The following is a 17,436-nucleotide window of genomic DNA, read 5'->3' on the forward strand; positions in this document are numbered from 1 at the left end:
TATTCCTTAATTGCAAATTCGCAGATTTTCACTGCACGTCGCGTGTGAAGGGAGTCTCCCTGAGCTCTGCTCAGTTTCTTCAGCTTTTACTTCTTTTTGGATCATCCAAGATCAGACTTCATTTCTCTGACCCTATTAAGGCAGTAATATGGCAGATTGGCAGAAAACAAGGTAATAGTCTACGAAATATGTCTAACCTTTTCCTCAATAACTCTCACGTTCTGAGAGATGAGGCTATTATTGGCACTACAGAGACTTTAATCTGCCACTTCTGATGAGGACAACGAGGATTCCTCCACCCTCTTGGAGAGGTCAAAGGGAGAAGTCGCACCAGGAGCCTCCAGAGGGATTGCATAAAAGCCATAAAGACTCACCTTGAGTCTTTATTAGGCACTTCTCACAGAGAGGCAATTAGAAAAAACTTCCTCAGAGGCGGATCCTACAACTCCCTTTTCATCCGTGACACTACATCAGGGAAATCCTCTTAACCTGACATTAGGAGTCTATAGCAAATCTCCATGTCTACTATTACTGCCTCACCAATATGGACCTCCTCTACGATGGTCTCGTCTACGATGGTCTTATCTATAACGGTCGTCGACGACTGCCTCATCTATGACGGTCGTCGACGGCTGCCTCATCTATGACGGTCGTCGACGACTGCCTCGTCTACGACGGTCGTCGACGACGGCCTCATCTACGACGGTCGTCGACGACGGCCTCATCTACGAGGGTCATCGACGACAGCCTTCGACGACTGCCTCATCTATGACGGTCGTCAACGAAGGCCTCATCTACGACAGTCATCGACGACGGCCTCATCTACGACGGTCGTCTATGACAGCCTTGTCTATGATGGTCTCATCTACAATGGCATTGCCTAGGAAAGCCTCCGCTCAAAGACAACCTCATCTACGACGGTCGTCTATGACAGCCTTATCAATGAAGCCTCATCTACGTATGGCCTCATCTATGAATGGCCTCAACTACAAATGGCTCCATCAATGAATGGCCTCATCCACGGATGGCCATCATACGATTGCATCATCTATGATTGCCTCATCTACGGATGACATCACCTATGTTAACCTCATCTATGATGATATTGTCTATGACTGTCGTCTATGACAGCCTCATCATCTATGTATGGCCTCCTCTACCAATGGCCTCATCCACCAATGGCCTCATCTACCAATGGCCTCATCTACCAATGGCCTCATCTACCAATGGCCTCATCTACCAATGGCCTCATCCACGAATGGCCCCATCTACGAATGGCCTCATCCATGAATGGCCTCATCCATGAATGGCCTCATCCACGAATGGCCTCAGCTATGATTGCCTCATCTACGGATGCCCTCACCTATGATTGCCTCATCTAAGATGGCATTGTCTAAGACTGTCGTATATGACAGACACATTTATGATGGTTGGTCATGACGGTTATATATGACGAGTTCTCGTCTGCAATATCCCGCCTACATAACCATGTCTACGACAGCAAAGTCTATGATGAGATTGTCTACGATGGCCTCATCTATGACAGCATCCTGTACATTTTTTAATGCAGCGGGCAGCAGCTATATTTCAACTGCCAGTTACAGTCGAACAGACAGAATATTTCCTTCATGATTTCAAGGAAGAATCCAGGAAGATCACGAGAGTGGTACCTATAATAGACTAAGTCTATTCCAGCAGTGCTTCCGCGCATAGAAAAGAAATAATGTGCACCTGCTAACAGCCCATCCTGTCTGATAGGCCACTGTTCGGCCAGATTCAGTAATTTCACAGGCCGCCCAACAACAATCTAAAATCCCGCAACACCTATCACCACACCGCCTGACAAGGAAGGACGTCGTCTGGACCTTATAGGCAAATAATTCTCTACTTTGGCAGCGGCCTCTATTAGAGCTGCCAATCCTCTAGCCATAATTGGCTGTTATGACCGTCAAATGTGGTCAGACATGGCGAGTCTCATTGACCTCATTCCTGAGGACCGAAGGCAGGAAGCACGAAAGATTCTGTTGGAAGGAGAATGTGTCGCATCAGAAACTATAGATTGCGCCTTGGACATCGTGAACACCAGCCTCCGTCAGCTAGCAGGGGCTGCAGTGCTTAGACACCAGGGATGGCTTAAAGCCACTACTTTCAGACCTGAGGGGCAAACAAAGATTCTAGGGATGGCCTATGATGGAAAGTTGTTGGTTTGGTAAACATTTTGATGAAGCCCTCTTAGCTATAAAAACTGCCCCTGATAATGCACGATCATTAAGCACCCTTCAATACGGGTGCGGATCTTTCAGAGGAGCGAGAGGATGTGGTTTTTCATCAAGAGGAGGATACCAAAACCAACCGAATAAGCAGTATCAATCCCAGTACAGCCTTACAGCCAGACATCATACCGTCGATAGTCTACGACTAGTTTCTCCCGTCAGGGTGGTCGAAAGAGATCACAGTATCAAGGCCGAGACACTAACAGGAAGCCGTGATCTCCACAGGGCGCCAACCATTTTACCCTCCTTACCCGGGGGCCCGAAGATTTCAGCTTTTGTGCACAAGTGACAAGAAATTATGTCAGATCAATGGGTTCTAGACCTAGTAACCAATGGCCACTCCCTGGAATTCATCAAACAACCACCTACCACTCTTCACAAGATTTGAGTTGTTTAAACAAAGGATATTTTATGGCTTCTCTGGATAGGGAAGATGCGTATTTCCACATACCTTTCCACCCCAAACAGCCCAAATATCTTCGTTTTCAAGTGGCTGGCGCCCATAATAAGTTCAATTTGCTCCCGTTTGGGCTGAAATCGGCACCAAGAACCTTCACGAAGTACTTGGCACCAGTGGCAGCAGCATTGAGATCAGAGGAATACAAGTATTTCCTTATCTAGACGATTGGCTGCTCAAAGGTCCTTCAGAACACGAAAACCAAGATTGCCACAGTAGAATGTACCCATCTCTTCTCTTCTCTGGGGCTGATTCTCAACGACAGCAAATCACAGTTACGTCCTCTCCAAGTAATGTCTTTTCTCGGAGCAAGGTTAGACACGGTCCAGAGCAACGCATTCTTGTCACACGACCACCACCTGCGTCTTCAAAAATTGGCAAGGTTAATTTCAAAAAGGTCAGTTTCAGTTTGAAAGTTTGCTTTGCTCCTGAGGACGTGCTCTTCAGCGATACATCTCATACCCTTGGCATGGCTCAAAATAAGACCTCCTCAGGAGGAACTGCAACTACAATGGCAACACACCATGGGTTCGTTCGACGATACCATCAAGGTCATGCCGTGCATGATAAATTCTCTACATTGATGGTCGCAGACAGAGAATCTAACCCAGGGTCTCACGTTCCTACAGACCATTCCAGAGGTCATCTGCAGGAGTTGCAGAATTCAAGGAAGATGGTCTCAAAGACAAAAACAACAGCAGATCAACAGGCTTGAGCTCCACAACATTTTTCTGTCTCTCCAAGCATTCCTCCCGAGGGTTGCGGGTTCCTCTGTGCCAGTCCAGACCGACAATACCATCAGCATGTATTATAGCAATAAACAAAGAGGAACTAAATCAGCTACGCTCCCGCAAGAGGCTCAGGAATTGTGGGAAGGCGTCACATTCCACAAGATGCCCAGAGAGCCGAACACGTCAGGGCTCTCCACAATACCCTGAGCACGTCTCAGTCGGACTGTCACGAGTGGAAGCTGGAAAAGGAACAGGCGAATCCAGTGTTCCAAGCTTGGGTCAAACCAGCACTGGATCTATTTGCAATGAGGGAGAACAAGGAATGCTGATATTATGCCAGCAGGTTCCCTCAACAGGGATCAAGAGGGAATGCCCTGTCCATTCAATGGTCAGGGATTTGTGCGTACGCTTTTCCCCCAATACCATTGGTTCCGAAGGTGCTCCGCAAGATGAAGCTGGAAGTTTGCCATCTAATTCTGATTGTACCCCGTTGGCCAAGACAATATTGGTTCCAGGAACTTCTACTATTGTCTCCAGACAAGTCCATTCACCTACTGCCGACGCCTACGATGTTGTCAAGGGACGGAGGCCAAGTGGTTCATCCGGACCCACAGTCACTGCACTTGCACGCACAGCTTCTCATTTCTTAGAGTTCAAGGACCTCAACATTTCAAAGGACTGTTGTGAAATATTGGCCAAATCTCTTGCCCAAAGCACAGTCAAGACTTATTGCCTCAAATGGGAGCGATTTTGCTGTTGGTGTGAGGCGAATAATATTCACTCAATTACAGCTCCTGCAGAACAAGTTCTCCATTATCTGCTTTTTCTAGCCAAGTCTGGGCTTACTTTTTCCTCGGTCAAAGTACATCTTGCTGCTCTTTACAGATTCAGGAAATGCTCAAAATTTCCTTTTTTCTGCTCTTCTTCACTTGCCAAACAATTTATGAAAGGACTTTTCCGAGCCTTCCCTCCAGTGCGAGCACCCCTCCAGAGTCGGAACTCAACACTGCTAGCGCAGTTACTGAAGCGTCCATTTGAGCCGATCCATAAAGCTGATCTCAAATTCCTCACTTGGATGGTTGCCCATTTACTGGCTCTTACCTCGGCAAAAAAGGGTTAGTGAAATCCAAGCTTTCACTATAAAGGAACCCCTTTTTAAATTTTGCTCGGGACTATGTAACCCTTTGAACAAATCCCAGGTTCATTCCTAGGGTACCAACACAATTTCACTTGAACGAACCGGTAAGATTAAAAACATTCTTTCCGGATCCATCCACTCCAGTTGAAAGAGCAATACACTCGCTGGATGTTGAACGCTGTTTAAAATTCTACCTACAGAAAACTAAGGATATCAGACGATCCAACCAGCTTTTCGTGGCTTATGGTCAAGCAACTCTTGGAAATGCTGTAATAAAGGCAACAATAGCCAGATGGCTGGCATCTGCTATTCATTTCTGCCATGACAAGGATAACAAACCTTTGCAGAGGAAGGTCAAAGTTCATTCGACAAGAACAGTATCAACGTCGACCTCTTTGTTTGCTGGAGTAACTCCGGGAAATATGTTGTGCTGCGACATGGAAAAATGTCCACACTTTCATGAGACATTACTGCCTTCAGTCTACATGTCAAGAGGATTCGGCAGTTGGACAGGCTGTCCGACGCCACCTTTTTCTTTGACACCAGTTTCAGGTACCCTTTGGCTTTTGAAATATAATCTATGATTGTCATTATTCATGATAAACATAAGGTTATGCGATTATAACGTGTTCTTTATATTTATATGTACTTTCGTATATATAATATGTGTATAAGGCTTACATATCCATGTATGTACATTACTATGCATGTCTCTTTAGTTCTTATAACTCATGTTTTAACTGTGAAGGTTTGCATTTTCAAGCCTCTGTTCACAAATAATGGATGCAACTGGAAGTTTATCAGCACAAGTCTCCCACCATCCGCAACCGACTGTATACTTGGTATACTGCTTGCTACTCTGATTTAGGCATGTGAATCTATGAAAGATACCCCAATACTGGATAAGAAAATAAGTTACTTACCTGTAACTACGGTTATCCAGTATTGGTATCTTTCATAGATTCACATGCACCCACCCTCCTCCCCGGAGAGTCAGTTCTGGGATACTTATTTCCCACTTGTGCTAACGAAAATCTGAGGAGAACTGGTTCTGCAGGGAGGGTTCTAGAGGGTGCTGATAGCTGATTGTTTGTGACCACATTTTTGGTTCTTTTAGCATAATGATGTAGATAGGCTACTAAGATTTAGGCCTCAGGCCTTTTCTTTTGGCCTACTACTGTTATTTACCTTTGGCACTGCTTTTTTATTTACCGTGGGACTCCTGCCTCGGCGACGGGGAATGATTCAGGCATGTGAATCTATGAAAGATACCAATACTGGATAACCGTAGTTACAGGTAAGTAACTTGTTTTCTTATCCTAGAATGACTTTTTAAACGTGCGGTGGAGCAGTGACGGCCACCCATCATGTAATTCTCATTCAGAACTGGATGGTGAGTTCCTCAAGCCACACTTAAACTACTCAAGCATTCACAAATATTAATAGAAACTTAGCCCTAGGGCATGTATGCAGATGCACCCACATCTACGATGTTCACCTTGTATCGTAATCTCCTGTCTCCCCTTGCCTTGTTTCAGATTATTTCTAGAAATTCATATATCACTCTTGTTTTTAAATGCCCTTTTCTTTTGCTCCGCTTTTTCCCGTCGTCTTAGTAATTTGAACTACTGTGATCTCACTCGTTCATTTGGTTCATTTAGGTGATGTGCAGGGATAATTACCTGTAGAAATGGGTGCATTCTCTTGTTCAGGACCTATTTGTACACTTTTTCTTGGGATCCTCCCTGATAGTGGTACTTGGTGATTTATCTTAACAAGTTGTATATGGTACTGAATTCAAATGTTGGATGATTTACCTGCATATCAATCTAGATTTACTTATTGCATATCCTCATTATAATTGCTGATACACTTATACATGACAGTACCCTGCACAACCTCATGTAGAATTGATGCAGAGGAATGCCTGCATTGTCTGTATGTGCCAGAATTAAGCATTTTTGAATGTGTATCTTAAAACGGAGTAGTTTTACACTACCATTAACCCTTTTACTATATGCTATTTTCCAGATAAACCCTCGGCTCGATGGATGCATGAGAGGTTGGAACTGGTTAAATGGTGAGGACAGCACTACTCAAGAGACTGTAAGACTTCATGAAAAAATGCAGTGCTATGCCGTTGCAGGCCGAGGATCCTTCTACCCTGGCAAAGGATTTGCTTTTTTCAATATTGGATACAGTAAGTGGCTTATGGGTCTGTCTCCATTGGCTGTTGCTTCCATTTTTCTTAATTTTTTCCACAGGTGACAGTGACCGAAGCACAGAGCAAGGGAAAGTGTGCTGAATGTATTATTATTTACTACGAATGTAATGCAAGGGTGTTTACTTTTTTTCCTATAAATGCCTCCCAATTACTTTCCTGTTGGTACATTAGAATGCATTTTAATAAGAAAAGATTTCACTATTCATAGGTAATAATCTTTTACGAGCAAGTAGTGATGTCACGGTGCCGCATTGCAGGTTACCTCCTGTTTCTGGGCTGACACTGAAGGCTGCAGCCTTCTCTATTCCACTCTCAAAGACGTGAATGTAACCTAAGCAGGGTATTGGGTTAGTGGGAAAAAGGCTGGCTCCACTCCCGTGATCCCCCTCTCCTAGCCTCCAGATTTCAGAGATCAGTACAGACAATGTAAGCCAGGAGAGGCTTGTAAGCAGTAATAAACAGGCTTGCACCACTCCAAATAACTTTCTGTCCCAGCCTGCCAAGATTAGACTCCTACTCAGACACATCCTATTTTGGGGAGGGCTGGTCCTGGTTAGACGTGTTGGGGGAAACTATTAAAGAAATAAGTGTACCAAAATAGTATCTCCGATTACATGAATGTAAGCCAGCTGGTTGAATATCAGATTTTGACTGATATCAAATGCTGCTGAGAAGACAAAATGCACGTTTGGCTTTGATCACAGACATCACCCAGCTCTTCACTGATGTATAGTAACACATTTTCATACCTGGAAGAGAGGCGAAACCACTCAACCAATTGTTTGTCTCTAAATGCCTGGAATGTTTTGCAGTTACCTTATTTTGAAATGTCTCTGATACAGAACAGGGCCAAGTTGGATCTGTAGTTTTAATGTTTTTGGGTCACTTTTGATGTTTTTTCAAGAAGGACTTCTTTATATGCATATGTTCAGTTTGTGCAGTATTAAACATTTGACTGGAAAGCCATTGTTTAGGCAGTGATAAGCTGAGAAAAATAGAAAGGTAGAATTTAACAAGTTTTGTGGGATAGTGATATTTTGAAAGTTGACCGGCTTTGTGATATTCAATTGGAAGGTTCGAGTGATATTACAAAGTAGCAACTGGTATGCCAGTTTCACCTCACTAAATGGACACGTGGAAAAAACTGGAGTTGTAATGTTTTCCATGAATATATTAATCTGTAAAAGGAGTATGGAGAAGAAGAAAACAGCACAGGTTTTGCGACAGGAAGGGCAAGAGAGGATCACTACCTTTGTGTATTTTCAAGAACGCCTTTTTTGCGTTGGTGAGGCCTAATTGTAATCCTGGGAATGATGTGATTTGCCTTTTGTACAGTTTTCTAATGGGGAAATCGTTGTGGAACCAGCTGTTTTCTTTTACGTTATCCTTAGTTTAAGCTGGGTTGAGAAGGACCAGCTGATCAGAGACTTTGCTCTTAAGTGGGCAAAGGTTTTTTTGTAGAGTGCCAGGGATTTATTTTTTAGGGTTAGGAGGGCCTGTGTTAGGTTATCTTAGTGGATGTTCTTCCTGTTCCTGCTTGGATAACACCATTGGGTTACCGCTTGCATTTAATATCAAGCGCACCTTCTATGAAATAGTTGGCTAGGCAATTGTCTTGTCAGGAGAGATTCCCATATTTACAATGCCTTACTTTCAGTTGTCTGAAACATTGATTGCTCTAATCATCAGTGACTTTCTTTTAGTGTAGGAACTGGAATAGTCTTCACTCATACATTCAGATCTCCTTGTAAGAAACAATTTTGAAATTGAAAATCTTTATTTAAAGAATGCGGACGTATTTTTAATTGGTATTTACTGGCATATAATAAACATTATGCTTGTTTCCGGTCCAGGGAAGATCTGGCTTGGCAGTTCGGGCTGGACTGTTAACATGAGGAGCAGGGTCAAGACTGATTTGTATATGGCTGGGTCTCAACTAGGGTGGTGAATTGAGCTAAAGAAAGATGATGGATTTAACCCAGATCTGTGACTGGGGGTGAGTGTCTGAAAAGTTTCAGCGCTCCATCCATCATCTCCTTGTGTTTGCTTTACACTGGCTCATGTCTTTATTTGGTGGCTATATAAAATGTAAACACAGCTTCCATATAGATGTTTACCAACGTACATTTTCCTTACGATTGGCCACTCTGTGAAGCACAAAGACAGCTTAAATCTGTACTCGTATAGTTCATCTCTCAGATACACTTGACTGTCTAGATAGATATAATAATTACCTAACACTATAACATTATTTGGCACTTAGCCTAGGCACAGAATAAAATTATAGAGTATAGTTAACTAACATCAACCCTTCCCCCATAATTTCCGGGAAATAAGGACGTTCTAGAACTTTTAGAAGCAGGCACTCAACAAAACATAAAGTGAACCATTGTTTTTCTCTCTCACGGCAGATTCACACACAAGCATGATACCACTACTCAATTAGACTCCATACATGGATTAAGGTCCTTTCCCAGATAATTACACATACCCCTCATGTGTAATTATCCTAAATGAGTGTCCACAGTGACTACAGAAAGAGATTGTCTGCAGCAAAATATTTTGATCAAGCATTGTTTAAGTCTGTTTTTTATTTAGATTGTAGGCTTGTGAAGCCATATGGGTTTAATTGATGTTTTATACAGATGTTGACATACCTTACAACTCCATTGTGAAATATACTCACCCCATTGCTCTTTACTGAACAGGTTATTAAATGCCCTAAAGTAATATAAGAATCCATGTTCTTTTGGTGATGGAAGGCACAAAATCATACAAGCTTGCAATTGTATGTTATCAGGAAACGTATTGTATTAGTTGTATGCATCTTCTCTAGCCCTGACAAAGTCTTTAGGTAACACTGGTTGCCGAAACACATGTTGGGTGGTTGGAACATTATATACTAATAAGAAGTTCGAAATAAAAGACTTGCTTGACGGACTCTTGATGATTTGTTTATTATAAGTTTGGCATTCAAGCAGCAGCATTAATGACATACTGAAATAGAAATTCCAACTTGTAGAGCATGGAAGGGGCTTCTCTCCCTCCTTGAATAGCTACGTCAAACTATACATCTGCTGGACATTTCAGCTGCTTAATTACTGTACATTTGGTTAAGGTGCATGCTGACAGTTCTCTGGCTACACCAATTGAAAAATGAATATGCATATATTTTCTTGATACCCAGTTTGTGTTTAATCTATTTGTTGTCTTCTTCTCAAGTAATCCTTGGTTGGGACACAATGAAGAAACATTGTAAGTCAAGGCTTAGTTGTTGCCTATGGGTATCACGTGTGCTTAAACAAACTATAAAAACTGCATATCACTGACAGGAAGGGTCTTGGAAATGTAAAAGTATGTTCTTTACATACATCGACATTCAGTGCAAAAAGTTACAGATGTAAACATTCTCGCCAATTGCTCTTTTTGATGTTTACAGATATTATATTGTGAATTCAATGATTAGGTTGCCTGAAAAACCTTCACCAATCTACAGAAATGTCAGAATAGTGTCTAGTTTTCTGAATTGCTGAGCTCAATAACTACAGTTTTTTCCCTTTTTTCATATAGTTCATTATTTAAAATGTATAAATCGATTATGGCGTACCAGTAGATACCAGTTGCATTTAATCTTTAAGTATTCTCTTTTCATTTATTAACATTAGTAAATTTCCTTCAGCATCCAACTCATTCATGTTAATATTCGTAGGTTTTATGAAATATAGCCCCTTTGTTGTAAATGGCAAAAGTCACTTTTAAAACCACTGATGATTCTTTTCATGGGACAATTCGCTGTAAAAGCAACTTTGTGTTTTTTTAACAACAACATGATTGAAATATATACTGAATACAATACTTACAGCAATAATATTTTAACAAGATGAAAAGTTTGAATGCCTACTACTTTTTTGGCAATTTATGTTCCACAACGTCTGTTTGGCAAGCCTTGATTATTTCCTTCTCGTCCAACCTTCAGTTCTGTGGTCAGTTCTGGATAATAACAGTCGGTTATTATAAATCTATGATAAGTCTTCCTAACATGGGCTGGAAGTAGTTTTGATATTTGAGTTGCATGGGCTAGAACGTACTTTCAATATATGTGTATGTAATGTATGTATAGGCATTTATATAGCGCACTACTTACCCGGAGGGTCCCAAGGCGCTTCGACCGCTGCGAAACCCTTCCTGGCTTCCCTGAGAGATGGTCCCTTAATGGGTATCTCCAGGGTGAGACCAGGCATCCCCGGCGGTCTGGTGGGGCCGTTAGTGAAGATGAGGCAAGCTAATGCCCAGAGTTGCAGAGTGTGATCGCTGATCAGAGTGGGCACCGAGGCGAGAGAATTATCGAGTCCGCTGACCCTGGTCCAGAAACCTGCCGCGCCGGGAATCGAACCCTGGTCCCGGGCCGTCCTCTGCTCTCGGGTCTGCCGCCTCTAACCAGTGCTGCTGTGAGCAACTCCTTCTCTCCTTTTTAGGATTCCTCATGCAGAGATCCATCTCTTTCCAATCTACACAGAGGCATTGGCATGGAATATCAGTCAATGCGAGGTCAACAGTGATTCTTGTATAGCTGATAGATTGCACCTACATCCAGTTATGCATTATATATTCTGAAATCATTTGAACCCCAATAGTCTACTCGCCCAGTGTTAATTCAATTTCTAATTCATATATGGTCGACATATTCCCTTTCCGATTCTCCAAGTATGTTTATCATTCATTTTCTTACTCTTATGACTCACATAATTAGTTTTTACACACTGTGTAGTGATGCATTTATATTGTATTACTGTTGTTCAGTTTGCGCTGGTTTATTAACTAACATACCAGTCCGCCACTGCTCCTCAGACTAATTTGTGGGCCAATTGCTCAAACCCATTTATTTGTATTTTTGCACAGACAGGTTCACAAAATTGGTAATTGTACAATTCATACTATTCTCTAATCCTGTCTAACACAGATGCTTTCTTTTACCTCAACAGCAGCTTCATCTGGTGAAGAGCAAGCTGACAAAAACTGGACAGTAGCACTCACTGCTGAAATTCGTCCTGCCGTTGACACTGGTGTTTTATTTGCATTGGTCAACGATGACAAGGTGGTGCCCCTGTCACTATCGCTCATTGATTATCATTCTTCAACAAAAACAAAGCAACAGGTACATACAATTTTCCTGCAAATTTGTCTCTCACTACATTCTGAACTTTTTTAAATTTCTATTGTTTAGTGTTACCTAAACAAACCATATTATATAAAACACAAGGATTTAGAAATAATTAAAATATAAAGTTCTTATGTGAAATCACACGTTTCATATAACTGTGCAAAGAATGCTAAACCAAGTCACAATGGAACATAGATATATACAAGATAATTTGCTAATTATTTGTGATTATATTTGTTAAACTTGTTGTACATTCTTTGATACGCACTTAAGCATAACTTCTGAAATTTAAATTGATTGAATGATTTAGAGGCACATGCCGATTAATTACTGTTAGCTCTGCCTTGGTACTTGTTATACTGGGCAGAGAGTGAGATCATGCAGTAAAGTTAAATAGTGAATGTACACAACCTGCAAATTCATTCTGAAACTATGAATTTCTTTCATATCCAAATTACTGATGAAACTGTGTTTCTTACTTTTGACAATAGGTTTTGACACAAGTTCAGATCATTCTCAATGGTGCCTAACGTAGGGTTCCCTTGTTTTGACTTTTTTGTGGCTGTTGAATTTTCAATAATAGGTTATAGCACACCTTAATTTTTGGGTACGAGAGTCCCCTATAAATGCAGAAACTATTACAGTGCAGTTGAAATGCACCAGACCAACAATTTTCAAAGAGAACATTTAGGGCCAGATGTAGGAAGGCTATTACCGGTCGGTAATGGCCGATTTCGGCCGTTATCGACTGGTAATAGCCTTCCTACATCTGGCCCTAAGATGTAGGAAGGCTATTACCAGTCCGAAATCGGCCATTACCAACCGGTAATAGCCTTTTTAGATGTAGGTGGTATATTTACCGATTCGGTAAATAACAAATCGGTATTTACTGATTCGTAATTACCGAATCGGTAAATGAGATGTAGGAAGCACTTTAAAGAGTACTTTTCTGCTTTAAGGATTTGTTATTTACCACCAACTATTAGTTGGTGGTAAATAAGGAATTCCTCTGTAAATGCAAATCTGTCCATTAACACCTGTGCCATGTGACAGACATACATGTCCTTAGGGCATGTATGTATGCCACATGTGCACACCAGCACTATTCAGGGGTGCAACAGGGTGTCAAAGTGACACCTTGCCACCCTTGACTCTTTCCCTATTTTACCGAATCGGTATTTACCGATTCGGGAATTGACATTCATTCCTATGGGCATCCAATCTTAACGATTCAGTATTTTTTACCGACTTTTTATCTACATTGCATTTACCGATTCAAAAATACCGAATCGGTAAAATTCAGTATTTTTAAATCGGTAAATTACAATTACCTACAAGTGATGTTAGGCAGTCATTGTTAAAATTTATTAGGCAAGTTAAGGCATACATCAAAAGGGGAATGGTAAGTTCCTGAGGAGTTTACATATGAGAAACACTAACTTTTTGTTTTTACAGCACATTTTATTGATTTTAAAATAGATATGTCGCAACTGCAAGGCATACAATTAATAGTAACAAAAACAATGGTGCGTTCGTTCCCTACAATCTCCCCGTTGCTCCCCTGAGAGTTTCGTCCCTCCAGAGCGCCCACAGCGAGAAACCTCCGATTTGATGGTTAAATCACTTCATGCCAAATCAGGCCTTGGTTGCTTTTACCTCAACATCCTTTAAATATTGGGTCCCATTCATAGAGAGGAATTGTTCCTAAATACCTGGAGATTTTTACAGCTTCCATTTTATTATTTTATTTTTATAACTAATGGCCCATGGCTTCAACACTTCGTTATTGGAGACAGAAAAACCCTTCATATTAATTTCTGTTGGGACTCAGCTATTGAACGGTCTGCAGTTGTCTGCTTTCTTTAACATACTTCCTCTGCCAAAGCCCAGAATCCATTCTAGTCCCGGTTAATATTTTATATGTTTATGTCCATTATGCAAATTCAAACATTCTCTTCGGTACTAAATAGCTTCAGATCTGTTTTTTTACCTGCACCGAACCATGTCATTGACATTTATGTAGTGTTCTTAAGTAGCAGTTAGTTAAGTGAGTCATTAAACATCTGCGTTCTTTTTATTGGACTTTTTGGTTTTGGTAGGCCTGACCGTTTGGACCTGCACATGTAGCTCTTGGTAGCAAGACTTGACAATATAAATCTTCACAGGAGAGAAGTTTGCTGGTGCAGCATCTGACTTTAGTTCTCAATCCTCCCCACAGGTTAAGGATTGATAGTAATATATTGAGACTGGCTCCCAATACTCAGGTTGAAGATTGAGACCTAAACTTGTCATTATGTCAGCAATTTTAACAGTTCAAAGTAATGCTCTGGCACTGGTTCTCCATTCTAATAATCAGAATTACATCACATTAAATTACAACGCAAGACCTATTTTCATGGAAATCCCTTGTAGTGTGATTCTTTTTAAGCAGTAGCTTCATTGTCTGGGAAGGGTGGACCCTCTAGGATCTACAATCGATTGTAAACGCATGCATCATGCAGCTTATATCTATGGGTATATGCAAGTCATTAAGAAGCCAGTAAATAATTTTGTGAAAAATTGAACTCGTGAGCCAGTGTGGGTCTGGTGACTATCATCTTAAAATCTGGGGCTCAGGCTTTGTAAATATAGTTGATAAAGTTGTTTTGTAGAATTTGTGTAGCAATTGTACGGAATACTGTATTCAAGATAGCAACTGTTGAACAACTGAAAAGGGGAACAAAACGGACAAGAAAGACTTAAAGACCAGAATAAAACTATGTGGAGAGAGCGCAAATAAATTGATATCCTCTGTAACTACATGAAATAATGGTAAACTTTGGTGCACAAATGCAAAGCTTATGGCTTCACAATGATCATACCAATAAGTAGCAACACTTGAAAGTACAATGTAATTAAATAATAAAAACAATAAATAATTCAACTTTCTTAGTCATAATATACATAGTGTTAAAGGTGATGTAATATGTCATCTCATCCATAACGTTATTTACAACAACCATTGTAGCAGTATCAGTCACATCCAGGGAAAGTTCATGAGTATTGCATTTGGTTCGAGCTAAGGATTGCAAATCTAATCATGACTGGGGAATTTCAGTGTTTTTTTGGTTTTGTTTTTTTAACCACTACTCCACTTGAACTGTTTGTAAGGTGTGTGTTTATTGATAGGTTAGATAGGTAGATGGATAGATAGATAGATAGCAATACAATACAAAACAAACTAACTGATTCAGGAAGATGTATTGACTTTTTTTGCAAATATGTTTCAAAAATACATTTCAGGGACAGCAAAGAAAAATGCTTCCCTACAAAGAGGTTTAAAGTATTTCTTTTTTTTTCTTTTCAGCTGATTCTGCTCGCCATAGAGAACACAACTGTGTCCAGCTTGGAGGTTAACGTTTGTGATAATGATCACTCTTTGGCACTCTTCGTAAACAAACATGACATTGTTCTGACTGTGGATGGGATTGCTGGGCAGAGTGAAGTAAACAACATTCAGTTGGAAGCAAGCCTTAAACTTCTAAATGAACATCTGCAGCGAGGTGTGAAAACCTACTTAGGAGGCCTGCCAGGTAATATTTCCTCTTTGAGAAAAAACAAACTCTAATAAACTTAGGGCTAGATGTTGGTAAATAGGATTTACCAATTCTAAAATACCGAATTTTACCGATACAGTATTTTAGAATCGGTAAATGCTATGTAGGTAATAATTCGGTAAAAATTACCGAATCGTTAAGATTCGGTAATTACCGAATCGGTAATTACCGATTCGGTAAAATAGGGAAAGAGTCAAGTGTGGCAGGGTGTCACTTTGACACCCTGTTGCACCCCTGAATAGTGCTTGTGTGCACATGTGGCACACACATGGCACAGGTGTAAATGCACAGATTTGCATTTACAGAGGTATTCGTTGTTTTCTAACAACTAATAGTTGGTGGTAAATAACGAATCCTGTAAGCACAGAAGCACTCTTCAAAGTGCTTCCTACATTTCATTTACCGATTCAGTAAATACTGAATCGGTAAATGATGATTCGGTAAATACCGAATCGGTAAATACCAATTCGGTATTTACCCAATCGGTAAATTTGCCACCTACATAGGAAAAGCCTATTACCGGTCGGTAACGGCCGATTTCGGCCGTTACTGACCTGTAATGGCCTTCAAACATCTGGCCCTAAGTTCCTGAGTCTGATATTTATGGAGTTAGTGTATCTGCCTAAGAAAATATTTCTTCTAGTTCTTTGTACAGTAGTTAGTTCTTGCCTTAGACAGCGCATGTGCTATTGAGTGAGAAGATCTTTTGTTCCTTAAAAAAAAAGTAAAAAGGGTATTTTTTTTTGCTTGCCCCATACTTACTATTGGCTGGCTTCATTGTCACTCTTATTTTCTTGTTTTTCATTGGTGAGCTTGTGTTGTCTTCAGTTTGTCTCCTTGACTTTTCTTTCCTCCATGGAGCATGGACCAAGTTCTGATTGATTTCTTGAGTGGTGTTCTTTTGAGCTGCTTGTGCCCAACTATGGTCCTTTTACTTCTTTCCCTGCAACCATTAATCACTGCCTCTGACTCCCCTCTGTCCGATCCAGGAGATTGTGGCAGTGCTGGTGTGGGGGTTGTTGGTGGGGTGGACTCTAAATTAAGAGTGAGGAGACCTCAAAGTGAGACAACTGGAGCAGTATCAGACAGCCCAGCTCCATGGCAGTCAGTGCAGCAGGCAAATCCGGGCTGTAGGGGGTCATATTCTTCTCACTTTCCCGGTTTGTGCATTTAGGTGCCTGTGTGACTACACGTCCATACACGTGTTTGTGTCTGTGTGTGTCTGTGTTTGTATATGTACAAGCACATGAAATAATGTTAGCATTTACTGTGAACATATATGTGACTGCATGTTAACAGGTGTCTATGTCTGTGCATGCACTATTTGTGTTTGTATATGTTTACATATAAGTGTTCATATGCCTATATCCTTCCATGTACTTATACCAGTGTGTGCAATTTTGCATGTATGAGTGTACCTCTGCTTATGAATATGGGTCCATGTGCAGGTGTTCAGATCCCTATATGTATGCTTACTTTGATGAATGTATGTATGCCAGAATGGTTGCATGTGTGTGTGTCTGTACAAGATCCAAGTTGTGTTAATGTGCATGGTTGTGTTTGTCTCTGTGTATATGGTCCTGCTTTCCTTTGTTTTTGTATCTGCACATGAATTTGTGTATGCATGTCCCTGTGTTTATCTGTGTACATCAATAAATCAAGCATTTGTTAAGCATGGAAAATCCTGCAAGAGTCTCAAGGCGCTGGGGGTGAAGCTGGCATATGGAGGGACTGTTCAATTGAAAAATGAGGTCTTGGGTCCTTTCATGAACTGAAGCAGCAATGAGGGGGATCTCAGGTGCAGGAAAAGAACATTCCAGGTCTTCGATGCCAGGTGGGCGGAACTGCCTCCATCC

General features: G+C 41.0%; 1 protein-coding gene across 1 annotated transcript in view; it reads left to right on the plus strand.

The window, feature by feature from the left end:
• Positions 1-17,436, plus strand: part of GAS6 (growth arrest specific 6) — a 500,934-nt gene that overhangs the window by 437,282 nt on the left and 46,216 nt on the right. Inside the window, exons 12-14 of the mRNA XM_086934685.1 lie at positions 6,631-6,799; positions 11,806-11,978; positions 15,331-15,556. Of these exons, the coding sequence (XP_086790811.1) occupies positions 6,631-6,799; positions 11,806-11,978; positions 15,331-15,556 (568 nt within the window). The remainder of the gene's footprint in view (positions 1-6,630; positions 6,800-11,805; positions 11,979-15,330; positions 15,557-17,436) is intronic.

Source organism: Lissotriton vulgaris, chromosome 8 (assembly GCF_964263255.1).
Source record: "Lissotriton vulgaris chromosome 8, aLisVul1.2, whole genome shotgun sequence".
NCBI lineage: Eukaryota > Metazoa > Chordata > Amphibia > Caudata > Salamandridae > Lissotriton > Lissotriton vulgaris.